Source organism: Hemiscyllium ocellatum, chromosome 24 (genome assembly GCF_020745735.1).
Source record: "Hemiscyllium ocellatum isolate sHemOce1 chromosome 24, sHemOce1.pat.X.cur, whole genome shotgun sequence".
Classification (NCBI taxonomy): Eukaryota; Metazoa; Chordata; class Chondrichthyes; order Orectolobiformes; family Hemiscylliidae; genus Hemiscyllium; species Hemiscyllium ocellatum.
In genome coordinates, this window is record NC_083424.1 from 13,664,440 (window position 1) to 13,691,316 (window position 26,877).

Below are 26,877 nucleotides of genomic sequence, written 5' to 3' on the forward strand. Positions count from 1 at the left end.
GGTGGAACTTTTCCTTCTCATGGGCACACACTGTTTCTGAATAGCATTAAATGTTTCTTTAAACGCCTTCCATAGTTCCTCAGTTATTTTACCTATTAGCAGAGCTTCCCAACTAACTGCGGGCAGTCTCTGCCTCATCCTCATCCCTCTGCCTTGTTTAAATCCAAAACTCTAGTATGATCTTTGCTTGTCTGTTATAAATGCTGCATAACACGCGATTATGTTACTTGACAGATGTTCATAAACAGCTAGGTTACTAATTAAATCAGACTCGCTGCTCATTACTAGGTCCAGTATTGCTAGTTCCCTTATCCAAGAAATATTGCTATCGGAAACTATCCCGAACACGCCTCAGAAATTCAGAACCTTTTTGGCTGTCTATGTTAAGATTAAATCCCCCATTAATACTCCTACGCCTTTGCTACATTCTGGTCTAATTTCAGCATTTATACAGTCTAACAGTTCTGAGCTGCTACCAAGTGGTCTATATATGATGGCCGTTGTAGTTGTGGTTCCTTTATGGTTATTCAGTTCCACACACAAGGTCTCCTCTGGGTACCTTCCCCTCATTACATCTTCTTTCACAATCGAAGTGATTCTGTTTCTAATCAGTAATGCTGTTCCACCCACTTTACCATTTTCTTGAACCCTCCTGTAAACCTTGGAAACCTGATATGTTTAGTTCCTAGTCCTGACCATTCTGCAGCCATGTCTCCTCAATGGCTACTATTATCATTGTTTCTAATTTCAGTCTGTGCTGCCAGTTCATTTAGTTTGTTCTGTACACATTGTACATTTGTATAAAGAACTCTAATTTTGGACGTACACTCTATCCTGTCCTTCAGTATCGTCTTATTATTTCTCCTCCCTGACTGATTCATCTTTTTATAGTCCTGCCTTGTCTGTTAAACTGACCCTGCTTGTTCATCTTATTAACCTCCCATCCTGTCCTGCTGCTCTGGTTCCCACTTCCCCTGCACCAATTTAAATCCTCCCGAGTGGCACCGGCAAACCTCCCCACAAGGATGCTGGTGCTCCCCCGGTTTAGGTGCAGCCTGACCTGCTTGTACTGGTTCCACCTGTCCTGGAACACATCCAATGTTCCAAATATTTGAATCCCTTCCTCCTACACCAGTTCATTTGCCATGTATTGGACTGTAGTGCCTTCTAATTTCTGGCCTTACAAGCACATGGCATGGGGAGTAATCTGAGATTATAACCCGAGAGGTTTTTTTTTTAACTTTCTACCTAACTCCCTTGTCATTAGTTGACCACAACCTCTGACTGTTCACTCTCCCTTTTTAGTATGTCCTATGCCTGCTAAGAGACGCCTTGACCCTGACCCCAGGGAGGTAACACACCATCCTGGAGTCTAGCTTGCAGCCACAGAAACGCCGGTCTGTGCCCCAGACTGGTGTCCCTGACTACATCTGCTCACTTGCACTTTGACCCTCACATCAGAGCAAGCTAAAAGACATAGCTGCCAAATTAGATCTCCATTCGTCATTCCCAGCAATCTGCCTGCCGCAGATGCATCCGTCCATGACCGAGACAGTACGAGTGACCACTGCACAGTCCTTGGGAATATAAAGTCCTGCTTTCATGTTGAGCATCCCATCCACCGTGTAGTTGCACACTGTTACTGTGCTAAATGGGATAGATGTCAAACAGACCTCGCACCTCACCAACGGCCTCCACTAAGTTCTAAGGGCAATCAGTAGTAGAACCGCCACAAGCTGCACCTTCAAGACCGACGTATCCTCCACTCCACTGTTACCATCAGGTGAATGGATGGTCATGAAGAATGCAGGAGGGCATAGCAGGTTTAGCACCAGGCAGACCCAAAAATGAGGATTCGACCTGATGAAGGCAGGACTACCTGTGTGCCAGACACTGACAGCAGCACGTTATAGACAGAGCTAAACAATCCGACAGCTATTAGATCTAAACTGGGAATGCAGATGGTCAATTAAACAACTAACAGGAGGAGTAGGGAACTCGACCAATATCCCTTCCATACCAATAGGGCATCCCAGCCCATCAGGGGAGAAGACTGAGGCTGAGGCAATTGTATCTGGCATCAGGCAGGGGTGAATCATCCTGGGGTCACCAGGATCTCAGATGCCCGTCTTCAACCAAATTGACTCACTCCAGGTGATGTTAAGAAACAGTTGCAGGCATTGGGTAGTGCAAAAGCTCCTGGCCCGGACACCATTCCCAGCATAGTGCTGAAAACAGCGCTCCAGAGTTTGGCACAGCCTCTAACCATGCTGCTCCGGCATCTACTCAACAATGTCGGGTGTCCTGTAAGGAAGGAGGAGGAGAATCCAAATGCTGAGTTACCAGCCCTTACTCTCGACCATCGGTAAGGTAACAGAATAATAACCCGCACGTTGATGCTTTGTTTGGGTTCTGCCAGGGTCACCGTGCCTCTGACCTCATCTTGGCATCAGACCCAACGTGGCCAAAAGAGCAGAGCTCCAGGGATGAGGTGAGAATGACTGGCCTGACATCAAGGCAATGTTTAACTGAGCGTGGCATGAAGGACTTCAGCCAAACGGAATACAAAAGGATTCCGTGGAAAAGCTCTTCACTGGTTGGAGTTGTCAAAGAGTGTGGTGCTGGAAAAGCACAGCCGGTCAGGCCGCATCCGAGGAGCAGGAGGATCGACGTTTCGAGCGTAGGCCGTTCATCAGGAATGAGGCTTGTGGCCCAAAGGGGCTGAGAGATAAATGGGTGGGGCTGGGGGGAAGGTAGCTGGGAGTGTGATAGGTCGGTGAAGGTGATAGGTCAGAGGAAGGTGGAGCAGATAGGTGGGAAGGAAGATGGACAGGTCAAGAGGGCAATGACGAGTTGGAAGGTTGGATCTTGGATAAGGTGGAGGCGGGAGGGGAAATGAGGAAACTGGTGAAGAAAAACATTGATCCCGTGTGTTTGGAGGATCCGAAGGTGGATGCTGAGGCGTTGTTCCTCCAGGCGTCAAGTGGTTAGGGTTTGGCGGTGGAGGAGGCCAGGGTTTGCATGACCTTAGCCTGATGAAGGGTTATATCTGAAACGTTGACTCTTCTGCTCCTTGGATGTTGCGTGCCTGTCTGTGCTTTTCTAGCACCAGACTCTTCGACTCTCACCTCCACCATCTGCAGTCCTCGCTTTCTACTGCTTAGAGTTGTACCCAAAACAAAGAAAGATTGTTCTGATTGTTGAAGGTCAGTTATCACCAGACCAAGACATCTCTGCAGTTGCTTCTCGGGATGGTCTCCTGGGCCCTGCCGTTTTTGCTGCTTCATCAGTTGACCTTCCCTCCGTTAGAAGGTCAGAAAAGGGCATGTTGACTGATTATGCAATGTTCACCAGTCACAACGCCTCCAATACTGAACCGGCCCATGTCCAAATGCAACAAGCACTGGACAACATCACAAGGTGCCAGACAATGGCCACCTTTAATGAAGAATGAATATTTCTGTTGGACTTCCAATGGGATAGCAATGCTGAATCTCCTGCTGTCAGTATCCTGGAAGTTACCATTGACTAGGACATGAACTTGGGCAGCCATATGAATACTATGGCTTCTGGAACAGATTAAAGGCTAGAAATTCTGTGGTGAAGAACTCATCATCTGTGAACCCAGAGCCACCTTCAAGGCACATGTTAGGAATGTGATGAAATGCTCCCCACTTCTCCGAAAGAGTGCGGCTCCAACAACACTCAAACATGGCACCATCCAGGAGCAGTCCATTTGTTTGGTATCCTATCCACCACCTTCAGTATTCATCCCCTTGGCCACCGGTGTACAGTTGGCACAGTGTGTACTGTGCACATGATGTGCTGCAGCAGCTCATCAAGAAATGTTCCAAACCCACGACCTGTACCACCTCGGAGGATGGGGACAGTAGACACCTGGTACCAGCTGCCGGTTCCTGCCTATGCCCCTCATGGTCCCGAGTTGAACTGGATCACCAGTGCTACGTCACAATGCTGGAATTCCATTCCTAACCGCGTCATGGATGACCCAACACCCCAAATGACTGCAGTGGCTCAAGAAGACAGACAATGACGACAATGTCAAGGGCAATTAAGGGCGGGCAGCAAATGCTGACCTAGCCGATGGTATCCACATCCCTGGGCACATCAGAAAAAAACTGTTAATCATTAAGGCTTGACTGAGTTTACAAAAAAAAAGTGCTGCCACCTTTTGTGCTTGGGTAGGTCTGTGTGGAGTGACATTCCAACATAAATAACGTTCATGTATGGCAAGTAAAAATAGTTAACCTACTTGTCTGGGCTAGAAGGTGCCAAGGCAGAAGTTGGGAGTATTAGTTGGTTAAGTCATTAAAAAGAAACAACTGGAATGCAGAGGAATGAAGTGCCATAATGTAACACTGCCAAGCATTACTCAGACAGATAATGTTTTGAAGCCCAAGTGTATAGTTCACACTCACTAGTGTTTTGCTTCACGTTTTCCCTGCCCCACTTAGACGACAATGCACTGTTATAATCACCGTGTTCTTTGACTCTCCTAGCCAGCATTCCCTCCAAACCACACAGCCACTTTGAGGTTCTGTGCCAACACGTTGGCTTCTGGCTTCAGAACTCTCTGCACACGTACCTCTGAGGTCTGCCCACCTGAAAAAAAATTAGTGAGAGGATAACAATTTGTAAGGTTTGCTGTCAAAATGTAGGTTGGTTTTGGTGAGTTGCACAGTCCATGATTAGGAAGCCGAGGAGAATGTTAGTCTTTACTGCAAGGGGATGGAGAAGTAGCAAAGTCTTGTTGCAGTTATCCAGGACATTGATGAGACTCACTTAGCGTACTGTGAATGGCTTTAGTCCGTTCCTGCTGTTAGAAGCAGGTCAGAGAAGTTCAGTAGGCTGATACCTGGATAATGAGATTGGACCGATTTGATTGGAATTTACAAGAATGAGAAAACATCTGATTAAAATGTGTCAGATTCTGGTTGGCTGGGTGTTTGACAGGATAGATGCTGCGATTGGTTCCTGACGTGGGGAATCCAGAACTCGGTGCACTATTTCAAATTAAGGAGTCTCCAGCTAAGGCCAGGTGAGGAGCTGCTTCTATTATGGGCTCACTGGTATTCGGAATTCTCTTCCATCGAGAGCAGTGGTGGCTGGCTCCATGAATATACTCGAGGCTGAGCTAGACCGACCCTTCATCGATTAAAGTTATGGGGGACAAGCAGGAAAGTTGAGTTCAGACCATGAACACAGCAGCGATGAGTTTGCTTAATGATGGAACAGGCTTAAAGGGCTGAATGGCCAACTCCATCTGTCTGTTTTATGATTTTTTCGGGTTGGGTGTGAGCAGTGAGGAATGAAAGTGGATCGGGGTGGTCTGTGCAGCAGTAAAGCTGGGGAAGCAGAAGGTCCTGGTTCCTTCCCTGGCCTAGTTTGGTGCTGAGTTCATGATCTTGGTTGTAGCGACACAGCCCTGGGAGCAGGAGGGTTCTCTGCAGTTCTCCCCTGGTGGGTGTTGCTGAGGGAATTGTATAAATGAGAACCTTGTATTTGCTGAAGTTTTTTCCAGTGTTCAAGCTAGTCCTTGCCAAGGAATGAGCTACCAAGTTCATGGTGCACGGAGTTAAGGGATGTAGATTTATATGGTACCTTTCCTATCCTCAGAATATACCTCAATGGGGTTCACAGTTATCCATTACATTTTTTTCAGTCACTGTTGGAATGTGGGCAGTTTGTACAGAGTTTGTACCCTGTGGAAACGTGACATTAAAACATAGAAAAATACAGCGCAGTACAGGCCCTTTGGCCCTCGATGTTGCGCCGACCCAAGCCCACCTAACCTACACAAGCCCACTATCCTCCATATGCCTATTCAACAGTAACATTGACCTGTTATTTTTCCCACTGATGTTGAGGAAGAGACTTTGGACAAGGTGACATTTGCTCTGTTCTTCAAAGTGTGTAATCAAGGGCTTAAGGTTATGCTGGTAGGCTGAGGGGCCAGTATGTGGGACCTGCGGCTGTGTTTGAAGAACTGGATGATAGGGGCAGTGTTCAGGAATACTGGTTTGGTCCATGTGACAGAAAGGACTAGTATTGATCGAGCATTATTCAAGGTCTCAGGGAATCCAGAGCACTGTGCTCTGTTGTTTTGTGCAGCTGCCTTTACAGTAGGAAGTGTTTGGTTTGAATGAACTAACTGCTTCCTGGCACCTCCCTGTTTTCCATTGTGCTGCAACTTTGGGAACAAACACAGACATCACTGCCCACATTTCCCTGAGGCAGACTGCATCTTGCACTGGCATGAGCCAAGTGTTTAATCGAAACACCAAGAAAGTGCCCGGGGTTTGATCAGTGGGTTAGGAGCCGCTGCTACTTTACTCCACTCGCCTTATTAAAGGCCTTGTATCTAATCAGGCACTGACTTGGATCAGTTCCGGAATTTGGTGAGTCCAGTTTAAAAGATAGTCTTCACTGTCCATGGGGTGTGATGTGCCGTTATCAGATTGTCACACTCTCCCAGAACAGTGAGCCAATGATTTAAATACGTCTTGGTCAATTAGTGCATGTTGATATGTTGGTGATGAGGTTGGAGGTGGAGACTGGAAAAGCAAACAGAGATTCCTGCTGGTGATGGCTGTGTCAGGAAAGCAGTGGCAACTGGCAGCTCGGAGTGAGTGTGCTTTCTTAAGCCAGTTCAGTATTTCCATTACTCCCAGAATCAGTAAAAGGCCAAACTGCCCCTCCCCTCTGTTTCTTACTCCCTCCCCAGGCATTGCTGTTCACTGGGCTTTAACCACACTGGTGGTTGGTTTTCCCCCTCGCTGAATCCCACAGGTATCTCCTCAGTTTGCAGTCATCCTTTTAGTCAGAGCTAGCTGTCTTGAGTTGGATCCTGTCGAGTGAGTGAGTGTTGTGCATTCTCTTACTTTTGGCTGCTTCCAAAGACCACCTTCCTTTCCTTTCCTTTGCTCCATTGCTGGTGGTGATGGCTTCAGCTGTCAGGGCATGAAGCTTTGGGGTTCCCTCCTCCTACTGATAACCCACCATTGAAGCTATTCATCTGGCTTTCTGTCCTAACATCCACTTGATTGACTCAGTCATCTTTATGTCTAATTAAACTCCTGTGAAGCACGACTGGGCATTTCTACTCCATCCAGTGCAGGTGCTTTTATAAATCAGATTTCTTACTGAGCACCTACTTCTCAAAGGGCTTTTCTGACCTGTGTTTCACAGCCCCAGTTCTCTCACATCAGATTTCCTTTGACGGTAAGGTCGAGGGATGTGGCCATGTGAATACTGAGAGCCAGTGTCAGCCTTGGATCAGTAGCCTGTACTCTCACCTTGGTGTCAAGAGATTGTGGATTCAAATCTCACTGTAGAGTCTTGAGCACTGGTGTCTGGCCTGACGCACTCAGTGCAGGCAGAGGGAGAGCTGCATAGTCTGAGCTGTTATCTTCAAAATTGGACATTAAACTAAGAGACTATCTGTCCCCTCAAATGGACAGGAAGCAATTTCGTTGTTCCACTTTAAAACAAAAAGAACTGAGGAAGTGGTAACCTTGCTAATATTTACTCTTCAATCAACATTGCAAAAGAAGACAGTAAGGTCCTGGTCCTGCTGCTGTTAGTGAGAGCTTGCTGCGCGCACATTATCTGCCCTGTTTCCGACATTGCAATAGTGATTGCAGATTGTTGGTAGTACAACACATGGGAGTTGTCCCGAGACTATGAAACGTGCTGGCTATAAATGCAGGCCTTTCCCTTTCTCTAACCGTGCAATGCTTTGTCCACACAGGAAGAGAGAATGTCTGGAGAAAGCGCGGTGAGTCCAGTGCCCGCAGCATCAACCCGCACCACCTCCTTCAAAGGGGCAAGCCCAAGTTCCAAGTATGTCAAGCTGAATGTGGGAGGAGCTCTCTATTACACGACCATGCAGACCCTGACCAAACAGGACACCATGCTGAAGGCTATGTTCAGTGGCCGGATGGAGGTGTTGACGGACAGCGAAGGTAATTTAAGCCGAACTAATACTACTAATGGGCTGGATCTGTGCACGCGGAGAGAGCTGGCTGGTGAAGGCCTTTCAGATAAAGAAAGGGGTGGAAGGAGTAGATGTTACGAAGATTGAAACTGGGACCCACTAGAATAAGACAGTATTTCACAAATCCCACGAGGAATTCAGGAGAATTATCTTTATTCAGTGAGAAAGTGGGACTGGATATTGTAGGGAGTGGTTGTGATGCAATGCTGAACTTTTTATTTCTTTATTGTTCTAATTTTTCCCCCCTATGAACTTGTATTGGATAATCTGTACATGGCACCTTGTATATAAGGTGGCACCATGGTGACTTGCACATTTTTCACTGTGCTCATTTGAATACATGTGACAATAATTCAGTGTATGCTTGTCTAAATTTCCTCATAGAAACAAGGGAGAATGAGGAGAAGAGAGCAAATTGAAAAGATTCATTGAAGATCAGAAGGCAGAATAAAACAGCGAGGGCAGAATGGCCTGTTTCTTTGCAGTTAAATTCTGTTCTGGAAGTAGCTATTTGAATCAGTTACAGGATACTGCAAAGGGACGTGAGGTATTTTTGTTCAGTGACAGACACTGGGAGATAAGGGCAGCAGGATGCCATTGCCACCCCCAAGCCTGTTGTTCTGTGTAATTTGATGCTGCCCTATCAGGTTCCTGTACAGTGGCTGTCAGCTGGCCTTGTGAACTGGCTGCAATCCTATCGTGTAGCACTGTGATGACAGCAACAGCATGTCAATGCTCTGTTAAGCTGCGTTCACTCTGTAGAGCTTTCTCACGGCTGAAATGTCACCACGGCAATGTTCCAACTGAAGGAAACGTTACAGTTTGCATCGTAATCCTTGTGTTTCCTTCCTTGTTCACTGTTTACACTCGGAGTGGGATTACCTCAGGATCATTCGACAGTTTTCACACCTGCTGATCATTTCAACAGGGGAGGGGGAAGAGAGGGAGGGAGGGAGGAAGAGGATGGATAGGAAAGAGGGAGAGTGGACAGGAGAGGGGAAGGAGGGATGGGAGGGAAGAAGAGGGGAAGGAGGGATGGGAGGGAAGAAGAGGGGAAGGAGGGATGGGAGGGAAGAAGAGGGGAAAGAGGGAAAATTAAAAGAAAAAAAGAGGGTGGAGGGGGTGCCACTGTTTACAAGGTAGTTTCCACGTATTGATTTTTCACGTTTTCTCTGTTACTCAACTGTGTCTGAGGTATAGTGTCCCTGTGTAGTAGTTGTTCAGTAACAGGTTAAAATGATGGGGATCTTGCCTTATTTGTCCAGGGTTCCCTTTGCATTTCTGCAGTAAATTCCTTGGAACCCAGCCCTATGTGGTTTACATGAGCAACTTGACCTCTTCTCCCTGTGACGGAGAATAGCACATCCACAGAGCTGCATGCCTCAAATGTTTGAGAAAGAAAATAGCATCAGCCCTTTTCAGGGTGCAGTAAGGCACTGACTAGCTCGTAGTATTTCTGGAGACGGTGGATTGAAGCTGTGTATGTACTGTCCAAAGTGGCTGTGGAAACTTTCAGTGAAGCACAACCAAGAAGAGCAGGAGGGTTCCTACCCAGTGGCCTAGTCATTAACACAGCACTCTGCATTTACAGTGACGGAAAAAAAAACTGGAACATTTTAGTCTTTATTTTGCAGTCTTGTGATTTGCTGTTTATCATTTTATTAGCACAAAGTTGGTGGAACTTTTGCCTCTGAGTCGTAAGGCTCTGTGATCAGGTCCCAGCTCACCGTCTGGACACAGAAATCACGGAGGGTAGTCCTGTGCAGTACTGAGGGAGTGCTGTGCTGAGAGGGGGTACTGCCATTTGGGTGAGACATTTAACCCATGTGAAAAATCCTATGATGCTGTTGCAGGAAATAGCAGAGGTGTTGTCTGTGGTCCCCTGGCCAATTTATGACCCTAAGTCAACAACATGTTATCATCACATCACCTGGGGTTCAGTTGGCTGGTTGTCATTTTATGATGGAACGTGGGGTCAGTTCCTGCGCTGAGCTTACCATGAAGGAATCTCCTCCTCACCCTCTCCCCTCACCTGAGGTGTGGTGAACCTCCCATTAAACCACCACCAGTCATCCCTATTGTCTGGTAAGATTATAAGTATTTTATGTTTTACTTTTACCTGTTGGGAGCTTGCTGTGTGACCCAGATTCCTACACTTCAACCGCAGCCACACTTTGGAGATGCTTCATTGGCTTTGAAGTAGTTTGAGACCTTCAGTGACCGTGGAATACATTACATAAATACACAAGTCTTTCTTTAAAAATGGGACTAATTTTCCATCATTCCCATTCAGTGCTTGGTTTGCTGTACCTCTAGCTTCCACCTGAGGGCGGTGGTGAGTACAGCCCACTGTAATGAGGCAGTTGCACCACCCAGAGGAGCATTGGTGCTAATACAGCTCAGGTGGCAGGCAAGGACAGATTGTGGTAAAAGCAATGACTGCAGATGCTGGAAACTAGATTCTGGATTAGTGGTGCTGGAAGAGCACAGCAGTTCAGGCAGCATCCAAAGTGCAGCGAAATCGACATTTCGGGCAAAAGCCCTTCATCAGGAATAAAGGCAGTGAGCCTGAAGCATGGAGAGATCAGCTAGAGGAGGGTGGGGGTGGGGAGAAAGTAGCATAGAGTACGATGGGTGAGTGGGGGAGGGGATGAAGGTGACAGGTTGGAGCCAGGGGGAGGGTGGAGTGGATAGGTGGAAAAGGAGACAGGCAGGTAGGACAAGTCATGGAGACAGTGCTGAGCTGGAAGTTTGGAACTAGGGTGAGGTGGGAGAACAGGAAACTGTTGAAGTCCACATTGATGCCCTGGGGTTGAAGTGTTCTGAGGCAGAATATGAGGCATTCTTCCTCCAGGCATCTGGTGGTGAGGGAGCGGCGGGGAAGGAGGCCCAGGACCTCCATGTCCTCGGCAGAGTGGGAGGGGGAGTTGAAATGTTGGGCCACGGGGCGGTGTGGTTGATTGGTGCGGGTGTCCCGGAGATGTTCTCTAAAGCGCTCTCCTAGGAGGCGCCTTGTGGTCCTAAAACGTTAACTCAGTGTTCCAATCCCCAGATGTTTCCTGACCGATTGAACATTCTGATATTTTCTATTTTCCTTGATTTGTTTTTCACTGTCGCTTCCTTGGTTCAGTTGCCAGCTGACTTGTGAGTGAGCTGCCTAGTGCAGCGTGTATCACTCGGGTAAGCAACTGGGAAATCTGGTTCCACTAAGAACGAATGCGAACAGTTCTCCCAGTCATACCCTCCTTTCACCTGCACAGGGTGGGAGATGATTGGTCACATGGTTTCGGAGTGCTGAAGCAACAAAGTGTTGAAGTGATTGAGAAGTAGGGATAAGAACCGAGGCATCTTCTGTTTTGCAGGCTGGATCCTCATTGACCGCTGCGGGAAGCATTTTGGCGCAGTACTGAACTACCTGCGTGATGGCACTGTGCCATTGCCAGAGACTAACCGTGAAATTGAGGAGTTGCTGGCTGAAGCGAAGTACTACTTGGTGCAGGGGCTGGTGGAGGAGTGTCAAGCTGCTCTTCAGGTAAAACCATCATCACGGTGCACACCATGCTCAGTCGATTCGATCTCCAGTCTTCCCATTAGATCAGCTGGACTCCTCAGAGCTTGGTCCAGTAAGTAAGAAGAACCATTTCCAATAGCAGTCTATCAGGGTGAGGTTAGGAGCTTGAGCAGTGATCTACTTGAAATCACTTAAATTAAAGAGAATTGGCCATCTCCTCTGAGGATCACCAGAACAGGTATCAAATCTTAAAATTAAAGCTGGATCATTCAGCAATGACTGATAAAGTTTATTAGAATAGCGACGAGAGTCATGGAGCAACAATGATGTGAATGGAGATGAAATACTGATCAACCATGACATGGAAATTATGGTAAACCGTACTAAGTAGATTGGGAAATTGACAAAATTTGAAGTTGTGTTGGTTTGCAGCTAATGAAAATTAATACTACACAATCCTGAATATTGCTAACAAGAGAAACCGTTTGCCAAGGCCTTTCATTTTACACTCATCAGGACAAATGCAAGAATAGCAAATTTCAAAGAATGGCAATAATTGATACAACAAAAAATGGTGCTGATAGTTTGGTAATTTGACTCCAATTGGCTGATGTGTTGCCATAGAAAATGCAACAACAAACAATATGCTTCAGACTATTGGTAAATTGATGTGATTGTTTGAAAGGTGGTATTCTTGTGTTTGTCCAGATGAATGCAAGGTGGAAAACTTCACATGCCTCCCTCTCTCTCTTCAGCATTCAAATTCCAGACTACTATGGGGCAGTGCAAGCTGCAGAAACCGAGGCAAAAAGAGAGGTGGCCATTTAGCCCCATTACCATGCAACAAATTTCCTTTACATTTCTGAATCTAAATTCCTTACGTAATGGGACACACCATTCAGTATGTCACCTTAGCCAGTACTATGCCCTAACTATTGCCCAGTATTTTAGCTAATTCCTTATCCAACTCCACGTTTTAGCTAAGACAGCCACTGCCATGAGTTTCTGCAACAGGATTCACTCCACATTCCCTGAATGTTTCTGACACTGCGGTGAACCCCTCTGTTAATTAAACCAAACACCCAGAAAAGCTCATCTCACCTCATAATCTGTTAAAATATGAATGATGAGAGCTCCCAACTTCCACTATTTAAAGAAAATAATATCAATTTATTCTTTAACTCTAAAGGTGAACGTTAAACAATAACCGTTCACAACTCGTAAGCCCCCCCTTTCTCTTAACTGCTTATTATCTGACATCAACGCTATAACAATGTACTGCTCCAATAAAACACTTCTTAAAATTACATCAACTTAATTTCAAAACCATACAATAGCTGTCACATCCGGTGTCTTTCTGCTTCCAGTTGAAGATCTCCCTGGGTCATCGTCTTTTTACTGTGAAGATGTATCATGTGAAACGTACCTTTCAAGAGAGTTTCAAATGGCAGTTGCTCGCTCAATGGCAGTTACTCTGTCTAGCATTCAAACTGCCAGCCTTTTTTATACACCTTACATCGAATTGTCTCTGGTTCAATGTTGGTAAAAACAATAAATTCAAACTTGATTGGGTTTTAGTATCCTGGGCATAATTTAAACTGGTTAAATTTGAATTGTTGTCAAAACAGCAATCAACTCGGATATTTATTTCATAGCCAAGTGTTACCCATTTTCAATTTTCCAGTCCCCTCTGAGACTGCTGGTTAGTCCTGTGCCTGGTGCTTGTAAGCTGTCAGTGCAAAACTGCATTCACTATCTATTAAAGGTGCAGTATACGCCTTCAACTTCATAACAGACTCTATGCGCACTATATTGCACAGCAATGCTGCTGACTATGTAATTAGAGGATTCAGGAATTGAAGGCAGTGTTGCACAGTTCAGCAAGATTGATCTCAGAAGAGAAGCTGTGGCCTACAATGTGATAAGCAAGGGCTTCTCAGACACAGAAAGGGAAGCTTCTGAGGGGACCTGATAGAAGTATGTACGGCAAAGGAAGCAAATGAAAATAAAATAAAACGCTTTTGGTAATGTCTGGGCACGAGGACCACCGAATACTGATGCAGGATCAGGAGAAAGAATTTATTTACACCAATAAGAACTGGGTGAGGATGCCAGGAACAGTGATTAGAATCTCTCAATGGAATGAGGGTGCCTCAGCCCATTCTATCTGCTCCAGCTCTTTACCAGCATGCCCAATTACTGCATTCAGCCTGCCCTTACCCCACAGCCCTGCAAACATTCCCTTACAAGATATTATCTAGTTCCCTTTTGGACATTACTTCTGAATCTGCTTCCACCGTCCTTTTCAGCAGTACATACCCAAACCATGCCAACAGGCTGCACTAAGAAATTTGCCTCATAGCCCATCTTGTTCTTTTACCAACTATCTTTAATTCAAGACATTACAGCTCAAGTTTGTTCTCCATAATGTAGCCCCTTAAGCATTTGATATTCCAGTGAATTGGATTTTATATTCTTGGACAAAAAAATGGGCAGAATATCCTACTTAGAGGAGTTCAGATATTTAGAGGAGAAACAGAAGATAATCTTGCAACAGTAGTGAATCCAGTAGTCAATGTATCCAGATGTTGTAGGCCAGCAGTCAATGAATCATTATATTGATGCAGCATTTCTCAAACAAATAAACACCCTGAGGCACCTTCCCACAGATACAAAAGGAAGACTGATGCCAGACCACACAGTGCAAGGTGACCAGAATCTTGATGCTTTGCTTTGATTAGCTTCATCTCACCAAAGCACTTCACACACAATTGCATTTGACTGCTGCATCTTTGCATAATTTTGATTTTTAAAAAATGCTCTGTTTGCTGCGATTTTTTTCAGATATTTTCAGTTCTTGCAATTTTCTGAGGTATCTGTGTTTGTTTTGCAGCAGAAAGAAACTTATGAGCCTTTCTGTAAAGTTCCTGTGATCACATCCAACAAAGAGGAGCAGCGATTGATAGCAACTTCTAACAAGGTTAGAGCAATCAGCAAGCTTGCCATTGGGAGCGCATCACTGAAGATGCTTCTTCTCTATGAAAGGTTAAGGTTAGGCATGTAAGGCCTGTTTTTCCGTTCTCTCTATCCAATGCTGGTATTAAGTCATGCCTGGACAATGAGACAACAAAGCTCAATTCCATGCAAACTGGATTGCCGATGTGCTAAAGCCAAACTTGTCCTTTAACCCTATGTAAGATGCTTCCCCTTCCACCCCAATCACAGGAATGGAATTGCTAATATGAGCCAGTCACTGGCATACTGTGGTATTTCCCCACACTTTCTGGGGTGGGATGAAATACTTCACTTGTCTGAATGGATTCAGCTCCGACCACACTCAGAAACTCAACAGCTTCATGGACAAAGTAGCCCACCTAATAGCAATCCATTTGTTCCCTTTAAAACCGACACTGAGTAGCACTGTACCATGCACTGCAGTAACTTCCTAAGGCTCCTGTGACACCCCTTTCTGAACCATACCCTCTACTACTTGGAATGCCATGGACAGAAAATATCTACAAGTTCCCTTTCAAGCCATTCACTTGGAAAGATATCGCTGTTCCTTCAGTGTGGCTGGGTGAAAATCTTGGAACTCCCTCACATAACACTGGGAGCCCCTCCACCCCAAGGATAGCCGCTCAGGAATGTCCAGCTCCTAATTTGAAGGCAGTTAGGACAATAAATACTGTAGGCAGCAACCTTGTATTCCGTTAACAAATAAAAAAAATCTTCCTTGAGTTAGATTGAGTGCGCATGTTTATTTCCTGTTGACTCCATCCCGCCACCAGGGAGAGATTGTTTTGATCTAATCAGTGTGACTAGTTTGAAACCGTATAGCAGATGAACAAGGCTATGTTCTTATTGACTAGTTGTCATTCATGTCTTGAAGTCGTATCTACTACGAATATTCTTTTCTGTTTGTAGCCTGCAGTTAAGCTGTTGTACAACAGAAGCAACAACAAATACTCCTACACCAGGTAAGCAAAGACCATCTGATCAGTGCCACATTACTAACAGAATTTTAAAATACAAAACTCTTATGACAGCCAAATGGCTGGTACACGAAGCTGTAGATTAAAAGATCCCAGTGGTGTGTGTGTGTGTGTGTGTGTGTGTGTGTAATTTATGAAGAACCTATAAAGTAAAGCATCCAAAGGCTTCAAAATTTGATATCAGACCAGCTAAGACAGCATTGGAGCAGGTGACTGAAAGCCTGGTCAAAGAGGTAGGACTTTGAGAAGCATCTTCATTGGAGGAGTGGGAGGTAGAGAAATGCAGACGTTTAAAGCCAGCAGTTTCAAGGTCATGGCGCACAGGCAGGAGGAGGTGTGGATTGCCAGTGATACAGCCCTGGAAAACAAGGTGTGCATCAGATTAGAATTAGAGAAGTGGGATACAGGGCTGACATCATTGGGACCTGTTCTGAAGGATGAGGGTTCCAGTGGGCTTGTCCCTCAGTGACCATCGACCAAGTCTAAAGCAGTGTCTCAGCAGGAATCGATGCCTTTTTGAGAATAGGAGTAGTGGGTCAGGTAGAGCAGCACCCAGTGGAGTGCACTGTGATGCTGTTCTGCACTTATGGTTTTTCTGTTAATCCTGGGCACTGTTTCCTGAACAGAATGAGGGAGTACTGGAGAATCAGTTACTCCTTCACACACCTTCAGTAAACCAGCTCAGTGAGAACAAGTCATTTAGCTGGGATGTATATATTCTGTAAGCAGGAACAGAGTCCATACAAAAATAAAGCAAACATGTGATATAAATAGCAATAGAGATCTACAGCCCGAAAAAGGCCCTTTAGTCCATTGTATCCTTAGCAGTCAACAACAACTACCTCTGAATTTTAATGGCATTTTACAACACTTGGCCCATGGCTTTGTATGCCTTAGCATTACAAACATACATTTAAATACTCCTTCAATGTTATGAGGGTTCCTACCATTACAGACAGTGAGCTCCAGATTCCCACCGCCCCCATGAAAAGATTTTTTTCTAACATTTCCTGTAAATATTAGAGGAGGAAGTACTGAATGTCTGGAAACGCATAAAGGTGGATAAATCCCCAGGATCTGATCAGGTGTACCTTAGAACTCTGTGGGAAGCTAGGGAAGTGATTGCTGGGCCTCTTGCTGGGATATTTGTATCATCAATAGTCACAGGTGAGGTTCTGGAAGACTGGAGGCTGGCTAAAGTGATGCCACTGTTTAAGAAGGGTGGTATGGACAAGCCAGGGAACTATAGGCTAGTGAGCCTGACATCGGTGGTGGGCAAGTTGTTGGAGGGAATCCTGAGGGACAGGATGTGCATGTATTTGGAAAGGCAAGGACTGATCAGGGATAATGCACATGGCTTTGTGCATGGGAAATCATGTCTCTCAAACTTGATTGAGTTTTTTGATGAAGTAACAAAGAGGATTGATGAGGGCAGAGCAGTAGATGTGATCTATATGGACTTCAGGAAGGCATTCGACAAGGTTCTCCATGGAAGACTGATTAGCAAGGTTAGATCTTATGGAATACAGGAAGAACTAGCCATTTGGATACAGAACTGGCTCAAAGGTAGAAGACAGAGGGTAGTGGTGGAGGGTTGTTTTTCAGATTGGAGGCCTGTGACCAGTGGAGTACCACAAGGCTCGATGCGGAGTCCTCCACATTTTGTCATTTACATAAATGATTTGGATGCGAGCATAAGAGATACAGTTGGTAAGTTTTCAGATGACACCAAAATTGGAGGTATAGTGGACAGCGAAGAGGGTTACCTCAGATTACAACAGGCTCTTGACCAGATGGGACAATGGGCTGAGAAGTGGCAGATGAAGTTTAATTCAGATAAATGCAAGGTGCTGCATTTTGGGAAAGCAAATATTAGCAGGACTTATACACTTAATGGTAAGGTCCTATGGAGTGTTGCTGAACAAAGAGACCTTGGATCGCAGGTTCATAGCACCTTGAAAGTGGAGTCGTAGTTAGATAGGATAGTGAAGGCGGCATTTGGTATGCTTTCCTTTATTGGTCAGAGTATTGAGTACAGGAGTTGGGAGGTCATGTTGCGGCTGTACAGGACATTGGTTAGGCCACTGTTGGAATATTGCGTGCAGTTCTGATCTCCTTCCTACCAGAAAGATGTTGTGAAACTTGAAAGGGTTCAGAAAAGATTTACAAGGATGTTGTCAGAGTTAAAGGATTTGAGCTATAGGGTGAGGTTGAATAGGCTGGGGCTGTTTTCCCTGGAGCGTCGGAGGCTAAACCTTATACAGAGGTTCACAAAATCATGAGGGGCATGGATAGGGTAAATACACAAAGTCTTTTCCCTGGGGTGGGGGGGTTCAGAACTAGAGGACATGGGTTTAGGGTGAGAGGGGAAACATATAAAAGAGACCTATGGGGCAGCGTTTTCACACAGAGGATGGTACATGTATGGAATGAGCTGCCAGAGGAAGTGGTGGAGGCTGATACAATTACAGCATTTTAAAGGTATCTGGATGGGTATATGGATAGAAAGGGTTTGAAGGGATATGGGCCGGGTGTTGACAGGTGGGGCTAGATTGGGTTGGGATATCTGGTCTGCATGGATGGATTGTACCAGAGGGTCTGTTTCCATGCTGTATATCTCTATGACTCTAAACCTCTCACCTCTTCCCTTAAATCCATGCCCCACCTGCCATGCCTTGTTATTGATTCCTCCACCAAGGGGAAAAGTTCCTTCCTGTCTAGCCCTGTCCATGCCCCTTGTAACGTTATATATTCCATTGTGATTCCCCCCCACCTCCTTTAAAGAAAGTAATTCCAGTCAGTCCAATCTCTGTTTATAACTGAAACTCTCTAGCCCAGGCAACACCCCGGTAAATCTCCAGTGCCATCACTTCCCTCCTATAATGTGGATTCCAGAACTGCACACAGAACTCTAACCAACAATGATACAATTCCAGCATTATCCTCCTGCTCTTAAACTATGATTGCCCAGTAAGGGCATTATGCCGTGTATATTTGTAACCAATGTATCCACCTGTCCTGATACCTTAAACACACCAAGGTCCCTCGATCCTCTGGTTCCCAGAGTCCTACTGTTCATCATGTACTCCCTTGTTATTAGATCGCAAGAGACAGAATTCTTCCATCTCAGCTTCAGTAATGAGCTACAATTCATTGAAGTAACATCCTTGGTGTAATTCAATGGCCTCAGCATTTCACAATAACATTTATCAAACAAAATTAGGACACATGGTCAAAAATAAAAAAAAAATCGAGAAACTAATAGGCGAATTTGGAATCTTAACCTGTAAGCATTTATCTAATACCTTTCATAAGCTGTGACTGTCCCAAAGGCTTGAAATTCAGATGCGATTTAATATTTGTAGGAATTGAGGCGTTGTTATTGGGGCTGGGACCTTTATATCATTCGGTGAAAGCCAGAATTCAGATAGACCGACCAATCTGTTTCAAGTTACCGTGTCTTTTGTACTTTCAGCAACTCGGATGACAATATGCTGAAGAACATTGAGCTGTTTGACAAGTTGTCGCTGCGTTTTAATGGGAGAGTGCTCTTCATAAAGGATGTCCTTGGCGATGAAATCTGCTGCTGGTCCTTCTATGGGCAGGGCCGGAAGATTGCTGAGGTCTGCTGCACCTCCATTGTGTACGCAACAGAGAAGAAACAGACCAAGGTGGGTTTTAACTTGCAGGGTGATCCACCTTATAGAGCCCCACCGTATTTGTGACCAGGGTGCACGTTCTTATGAAAATGGCATTAAAACCGCACCTTTTACAACCATCAGACCTCTCCAGGTGCTTTACAGACAGTGCAGTCCCTTACAACAATCACCACCGGTATAATGTTGGAACCATAGCAACCAACTTACACATAGTAGGCTTCTGCTTGCAGCGATGTGATAACGACCAGACCTATTTGCAATGTTAGTTAACTAATAAATCTTGGCCAGAACACCCAAAATACCTCACCAACTTTTACTTGAAGTCATGCCATGGGATGTCTCAAATCCACCTGAGCAGGCATATAGTCTTAAAGATGGCATCTTCACAAATGTAGCACACACATTCTCTCCCCCCCCCCCCCTCCGAAAACTGGCCTTGATCCTGCTGCTGTATTCCTGGAACGGGCCTTGATCCCCTAACCTTCTGACTCCAATGACTATGCTGAGTCCCAACTGGCATTCAATAAATAGAATAAAGTCAGCAAGTGCAGGTGAAACATAGGTCTAGAAGCATCTCATTTTTAATTCATGCATTGGATATAGGTATTGCTGGCTGGATAAGCATTTGTTGCTCATCCCTACCTCCCCTTGAGAAGGTGGGGGTAAACTCCCTTCTTAAACCACGGCATCTGTGGAGAGAGTCAGCAGCAGGGTTAATGTTTTTAGTTCCAGTGTGATATGAGAACATGTTTTTCACAGAGGGTGATTTGGTATGAAATGAATTTCCTGATGAAGTGGTGGATGCCAGCACAGTTACAACATTTAGAACATGAATCGGGACAGTTTGGAGGGATATGGGCCAGGAGCAGGCCGGTGGGAATAGTTTTTAGTTTGGGTTATGGTCAGCATGGACTGGTTGGAATGAAGGGTCTGTTTCCGTGCTGTGTGACACTTTTCCAGAACTGGAAACAATGGACCTATACTGCTCTTGGTTAACTGATCTATAATGAAACTATTTTATTGTTTTAATTTGAGTAATTTCAGTATGTTGAAGAGCAATATTCTATCAACCATTCAGGGTGAACAAGGTCATTGCTGTTCTCAGTGGTAAACAGAATGGTGTAATGGCCAGGAATAAATAAGAATTTGTATTGCTAGTACTGTCTATCAGAACTGCAGAGCACTTCTCAGTGGCTGCAGCCCTTTCTGAAGTGCAGTTTCTGTTTAGATTAGATTAGATTACTTACAGTGTGGAAACAGGCCCTTCAGCCCAACAAGTCCACACCGACCCGCCGAAGCGCAACCCACCCATACATTTACCCCTTACCTAACACTACGGGCAATTTAGCATGGCCAATTCACCTGACCCGCACATCTTTGGACTGTGAGAGGAAACCCACGCAGACACGGGGAGAACGTGCAAACTCCACACAGTCAGTCGCCTGAGTCGGGAATTGAACCCGGGTCTCTGGCGCTGTGAAGCAGCAGTGCTAACCACTGTGCCATCTGTTGTGCAGGTTCAGAGGGAGTAAAGCAGCAAGCTTGGCCAGCTCCGTGTTCAGTGATATTGATGGAGGGAAACCATTGGTCTGAAACAGGAGAAACATCCCCTTTTCTTCCACCAGTTGTACAGGGTGATTTTTAATCCAGTTGAGGGGAAAAGTAGGATGTTGACTTTTGTCTTCGCCAGATTTTCTGACAGTGCAGCACTTGGCAGTATGGCTTTGAGGAGGAGTGAGCTGAGATTGAGGTACTCCGATGGGGCTCCCATCCATGGCCGTAGTCAAGCTGGCTAGTGCTGCTTCTGACTAAGGCACAGCCACGCTCCACACAGACTCTTGTTCATTGTTATCACCCACTTTGTCAGCAATGGAATGAGACTAGCTTTTTGTGTTCTTGAAGCAGGATGTCATTAAATAGTCATTATGGCTTTGGATATTTTGTGAAATAGAGTGCAGTGGTATAGTTACAAGGAATCGATCTCATTAAACGTGGGGTCACACAAGGTGCAGCGATAAACCTTGAATGGATCTATCATCTGAACGCTGAGATTCCAGAATATCTTCCAATTACTCAGGTGTGTCATTGTCTCATGATAGCAACTGAACTGAAGGATTTCATTAAGTCTATGTTGAAATCTTCAATAGAAAATAATATTTCTGTATATTGTTAATGGCTGCTATTGTTAAAAATGCTTGCTGATTTTTTTAACTACTGTTTAAATATAGTTACCTCAGGATGAATTGGGAGGGGGGTGGTGAGTGCAGCGCAGTTTCAGATGGACAGACAGAATTCATTGATTTGTACGTTCCATGCTTAAATGATGAAGGTATCTGTCATCTCCTCAGCATGTTCAGTACCCATGTTCCTATTTGAAACTCCCTGTCCCACTCTCACAGTCCTTGCTGGTCTTGATGATCTCTCATACACAGGCCCTTCTCTCGCCACCCTCTGCAGTCTTCTCTAAGGATGAAAGCTTCACTCTTTCTTCTGTGGTCTGCTGCACCTTCATCCACACCACCACTGCTGCTATCAGAACTGTGTCCCACACTGAAAAATCTCCACAAGCTCTGTGGTTTGCTACCTGTTCCACCATCATCATCCCCACCTCAGTAACCTCCTTAAAGATTTCCACTTCCTGTTCAGTGTCCATTGTGGAATGGAAATTAGATTAGATTATTTACAGTGTGGAAACAGGCCCTTCGGCCCAACAAGTCCACACTGACCCGCTGAAGCACAACCCACCCAGACCCATTCCCCTACATTTACCCCATCATGTAACACTACAGGCAATTTAGCATGGCCAATTCACCTAACCTGCACATCTTTGGACTGTGGGAGGAAACAGGAGCACCCGGAGGAAATCCACACAGATACAGGGAGAATGTGCAAACTCCACACAGTCACACGCCTGAGACGGGAATTGAACCCAGGTCTCTGGCACTGTGAGACAACCAGTGCTAACTACTGTGCCACCGTACTGCCCAAGTACAGTATGATACTATGTAACATGGAAGACTCATTGAGATATATGGCATGGAAACAGACTCTTTAGCCTAACTAGTCCACACTGACCAAATATCGTAACCTAATCTAGTCCCATTTGCTAGCACTTGGCCCATAATCCTCTAAACCCTTCCTATTCGTATACCCATCCAGATGCCTTTTAAATGTGTAATTGTACTGGCCTCTACCACTTCCTCTGGCAGCTTGTTCCATACATGTATGCACTAAGCATAAATCACAGAGTAGTGATGATGCAGAAGGAGGGAATTTGACATATTTAGTGAGCATTGGAATGGTATCCATACATCCCGTGGACAGTAATAATTCCAGTAGGCAGGCCAGTTAGGGTTGACTAATAATTACTGCTGCAGCCAGCAACACTGCATCCCATGGTGAATTTTTTAAAATCTGCTAATGTAATTTACTTCCTGTTCCTCCTCTTCTCCCTGCCACTCCCACAACACACTAACCTTCAATTCTGTGTAACTAATGTGACCCATGATCGAGGCTGGTTCATAATCTTAGCCCCTTCAGCTTCTGCCTGTGCTTTGTGGGAATGAGTTGCTGTCCTATCATGGTGTTACACTCTCTTGTACCTTCAATTGACTGTGTTACTTCACAATTACATTATACTAATTCATTATTAAAGCTCTGTAGCCTGAAACGTTATTGGGAGTTCTATTGGCAGGTGACCAATTCTTGTACAATCAATACCATTTAAGTTGTTACATTGTAAAATCCTGTTCAGCATGATAACACGTTTCATTAATCAGTGACCCATTCAGTAAGTGAGAGATCCAGACAGCTCATGAACTGGGGTAGGTAGCAAGGTCCCTTGAAGTAAACAGTCTACTTTTGACTGCACCCTCGTATTGTACAGGAAGCTCAGTTCACTGTAGTTGTGCTGCACTGGAAAAGTGATGTAGCCAGAAAGTGCTGGAACTGCACAGCTACTCGATTAATCAACACCTGAAGGCAGAAGCTCAGAGATGGCCCTTGAGAGTTCCCAGGGAAATGTTTGACCAAGACATCAGCTCGCCTTCCCGTTTGACCCCCGTGTTTTCTATTCTATTTCACATTTACCATACTGCATTTGTCCTTTTTTATATTGAAGTGCAGTAAATATGAAAGTGATATGAAGGTGTCGACATGTTCAGAGGAAATCCTATGAGGCAGTTAGCGGAAAATCTGGAGAGTGCCCCTGGTTAATGTTTGTCCCTCATCCAGATTTGCAAACAGATTATCTGGCCATTATCTCAGAGCTGACGTTATCGTGTGCACATTGATGATTACTGCATTACAGCAGTGACCATGCTACAAAGTAACTCAATTTACTGTGAAACATCTTGGGACATGAGGAATTCATGCCAAACTCTGTACAAATATAAAGTCTAATGTTTGTTTGTTATTCATTTTAAGGTCCCAGTTATCAGGACCTCCACGGTGTAAACCACAGTGCTCCTTATGAGCTAAGCAATAGAAGATTCATTTGGGGTCTGCTGTGGCGTAGTGTTCATGCCCCTACCTCTGAGCCAGAAAACCTGGGTTCACATCTCAGCTGTTCCAGAGCTGTGCCATAACATGTCTGCACAGGTTAATTAACAGAATAGAAGATTCATGCACAGGGTTTCACTAAGACAGGCATCACCCTGATAGTGAAGGAATGCTTGCTCGTTATTGGGTGAAGAAAATGAATTGAGACACTGCTGTCGGGTTGCTAGAATTCGCTGCTTTTGATGTGCAACGTTGTGAGGTGTGTGTGTGTGCGCATGTGGATTGACATCCTGTCCCTTCCACAGGTTGAGTTTCCTGAAGCTCGAATCTATGAAGAGACCCTGAATATTTTACTGTACGAGACTCAGGATGGACGTGGGCCGGATAACGCACTGTTAGAAGCGACTGGAGGAGCGGCAGGTCGGTCTCATCACCTCGAGGAAGAGGAGGAGCGGGATAGGATTGAACGGGTTCGGAGGATTCACATCAAGCGGCCAGATGACCGATCACACCTCCACCAGTGAGAGGAACTGCTTGGCGTCTGTCTGTCTGTCCATAGGTCCTACTCTTGAACCCTTTTCTCCTTACTTTCCCTGGAGAAAGTGATAGAGAAGAGACAACTTTATCACAAAATGAGGTTCCTATAACGTTTTAGAATAGTGAATAGATTAACGTCAATCGGTAAAACTAAGCCAGACTGAAGAACTCATGATGTGCAGTACATGGAGCGCTAAAGAATGGACACACTGCACAATGTAGTCTGGGTATCCCGATTACACGGTTAGACTCTAGCCTTACACAGCACTGTAATTATTGAAGAAGAGGCAATGCACTTCTTAAATTGTACAGAATGTGTTCAACTATTACTCTTCACAGAAAATATAACTGAACAGTTAATTTATTTTCATTGTTTTTCCAATCTTGTGGAGCAGAGATCACAATTGACTGAAAATTGTGGAGAGGCACAGCAGGTTCATCAGAAAGGAAGGCGTACTGCTCGCTGTGTGCTGAACAGTATCCTGATACCTGTCCTTCAGAAAGATGCTGGCCCTGTTGTGTGTTTCCACCTTTGGGCACTGTTCCTTCATAAAAATAGCCTTTCTTTTTTTGTTGATAAGTTACAGATATCACGTAAGCAATGTTTAATTTCCTTCCGTCCAATCAAAGCAGAATTAGGATTTTTTCATGGAGTAGTCTTGCCTTTTGTGTTTTATACACTGACATAGTAATTTTTAATGAGGAGGCCCTTCTCACAATTCTTGCATTTCCTTGCAACCCAGAGAGCTGTAATCAGTCGCTGTTCTTGCTAAGGTATAGATGAAACTATAATTGATTTTCTCAGTTTGTTGAAGATCAATGAAGAGGACTTTTTAAAAAATATTCTCCCCAAAGCCCACTCACAATTGACTTGTAGCACTCAACTCCCTTCCCACTGTTTCTCTCTGGCCTGTTCCAGTTTCAGCTGGTTGTCATGTGTTATGTCAGTTTGACTCCTGAGCTGCCACTTGGTCATTATTAGGCAGGTATTTATTGAGGTGTTTTTAAATAACAGTGGTTGATGGAAGAGCTGATTATTATCACATGTGCAGAACACGCATGAGCTCAATGTACTTGTGCTCTACAGTATAATCTCTCGGACCGTCTGGATTTGTCCAGACATGAAGAACACGTGACCATCATTCACGGTGTACTGATATCAGGTGGAACAGCAGCTATCTACATCATTTCTACTTTCAAATGTGTGTTAGATTTCTGCCAAGCACACAGTAAGGTTCTCTTCCTGATCAAAGCAGATTACAGAACAATGTAACTCTTTAAATTATTATATATTTTGGCCCAAAGTTCAACAGTTGTTTATGGCATTGGCATTAAATATTCCCTTCCCTTCCCTTCCCTCACAGCACCCTGCTACTCTCTACCCCACCTCACCACACTTCCCCCAGACCCTTACATTAAATATTCCCTTCCCTCACAGCACCCTGCTGCTCTCTACCCCACCTCACCACACTTCCCCCAGACCCTTACATTAAATATTCCCTTCCCTCACAGCACCCTGCTACTCTCTACCCCACCTCACCACACTTCCCCCAGACCCTTACATTAAATATTTCCTTCCCTCACAGCACCCTGCTGCTCTCTACCCCACCTCACCACACTTCCCCCAGACCCTTACATTAAATATTCCCTTCCCTCACAGCACCCTGCTGCTCTCTACCCCACCTCCCCACACTTCCCCCAGACCCTTACATTAAATATTCCCTTCCCTCACAGCACCCTGCTGCTCTCTACCCCACCTCCCCACACTTCCCCCAGACCCTTACATTAAATATTCCCTTCCCTCACAGCACCCTGCTGCTCTCTACCCCACCTCCCCACACTTCCCCCAGACCCTTACATTAAATATTCCCTTCCCTCACAGCACCCTGCTGCTCTCTACCCCACCTCACCACACTTCCCCCAGACCCTTAAATCTGGTTATTTGCTTAAAGCTACTGATGCTGCTTTGCATATATAGCACACCCTGCAATTTGGATGCTATTGGTGTGGAGTTTGGAAGTTGAGTCTTGTGCTGTGAGGGTATTGCCCACATTGTGCTGCTGCATTAGTGTGGGTGATGCTGTGCCTACTCATGTCAGAGGCATTCTATTGAATCAGCCAGAGGAACTCATCCCGGAGATGATGAATAAGACAGCAATGTTACCTGAGGGCGAACTATTGAGGTATGCAAGTTCCTTTCCTGAATCCATACCACATCACTGCTCCCACAGCTCTGTTTGTAAAATATTAAAGCTTTTGTTTTGTTACTGCTGCCCACGTACCGTAATTAACCAGCAAAAGGAAATCAGTTTCAGACTTGTCATGTTGTCTTTTTAAAGAGCAGTGGAGTTTTACACTTTGACCATTTAGACCATGGGACAAGCAGAAATTACCCAGAAAAACAATAGGTTGTAGATTACCAAACCTGGATTCTGTTGTAAAGAGCCTTTTGAGTTAGGTACAGTGAGGTGATGCCCATTCGTTCACTCATTGACGGTCATTTAAGGTGATGAATCCAAAGTTTCTCAGGAGCATTAAAAATAAAAGTAGGTTCCCGCCAATGCTGGAAGTCTGAAATTGAAACAAAGTGTTGGAAAACCTCGGCAGGTCTGGCAGCATCTCTGTAGAGAGAAGCAGTTAGCATCTCTAGGTCAATATCAC

The 26,877-nt window shown here is 45.0% G+C and overlaps 1 protein-coding gene across 2 annotated transcripts in view; it reads left to right on the forward strand.

The window, feature by feature from the left end:
- The window catches only part of kctd10 (potassium channel tetramerization domain containing 10), a 38,983-nt gene extending 13,060 nt beyond the window's left edge, over nt 1-25,923 (forward strand). For both annotated transcript variants that reach the window (XM_060843478.1, XM_060843479.1), the window contains exons 2-7: nt 7,772-7,985; nt 11,380-11,549; nt 14,422-14,508; nt 15,453-15,505; nt 18,996-19,191; nt 23,985-25,923. In XM_060843478.1, coding sequence (XP_060699461.1) covers nt 7,772-7,985; nt 11,380-11,549; nt 14,422-14,508; nt 15,453-15,505; nt 18,996-19,191; nt 23,985-24,203 — 939 coding nt within the window. In that variant the 3' untranslated portion in view covers nt 24,204-25,923. The remainder of the gene's footprint in view (nt 1-7,771; nt 7,986-11,379; nt 11,550-14,421; nt 14,509-15,452; nt 15,506-18,995; nt 19,192-23,984) is intronic.
- Nucleotides 25,924-26,877: the final 954 nt, after the last annotated feature.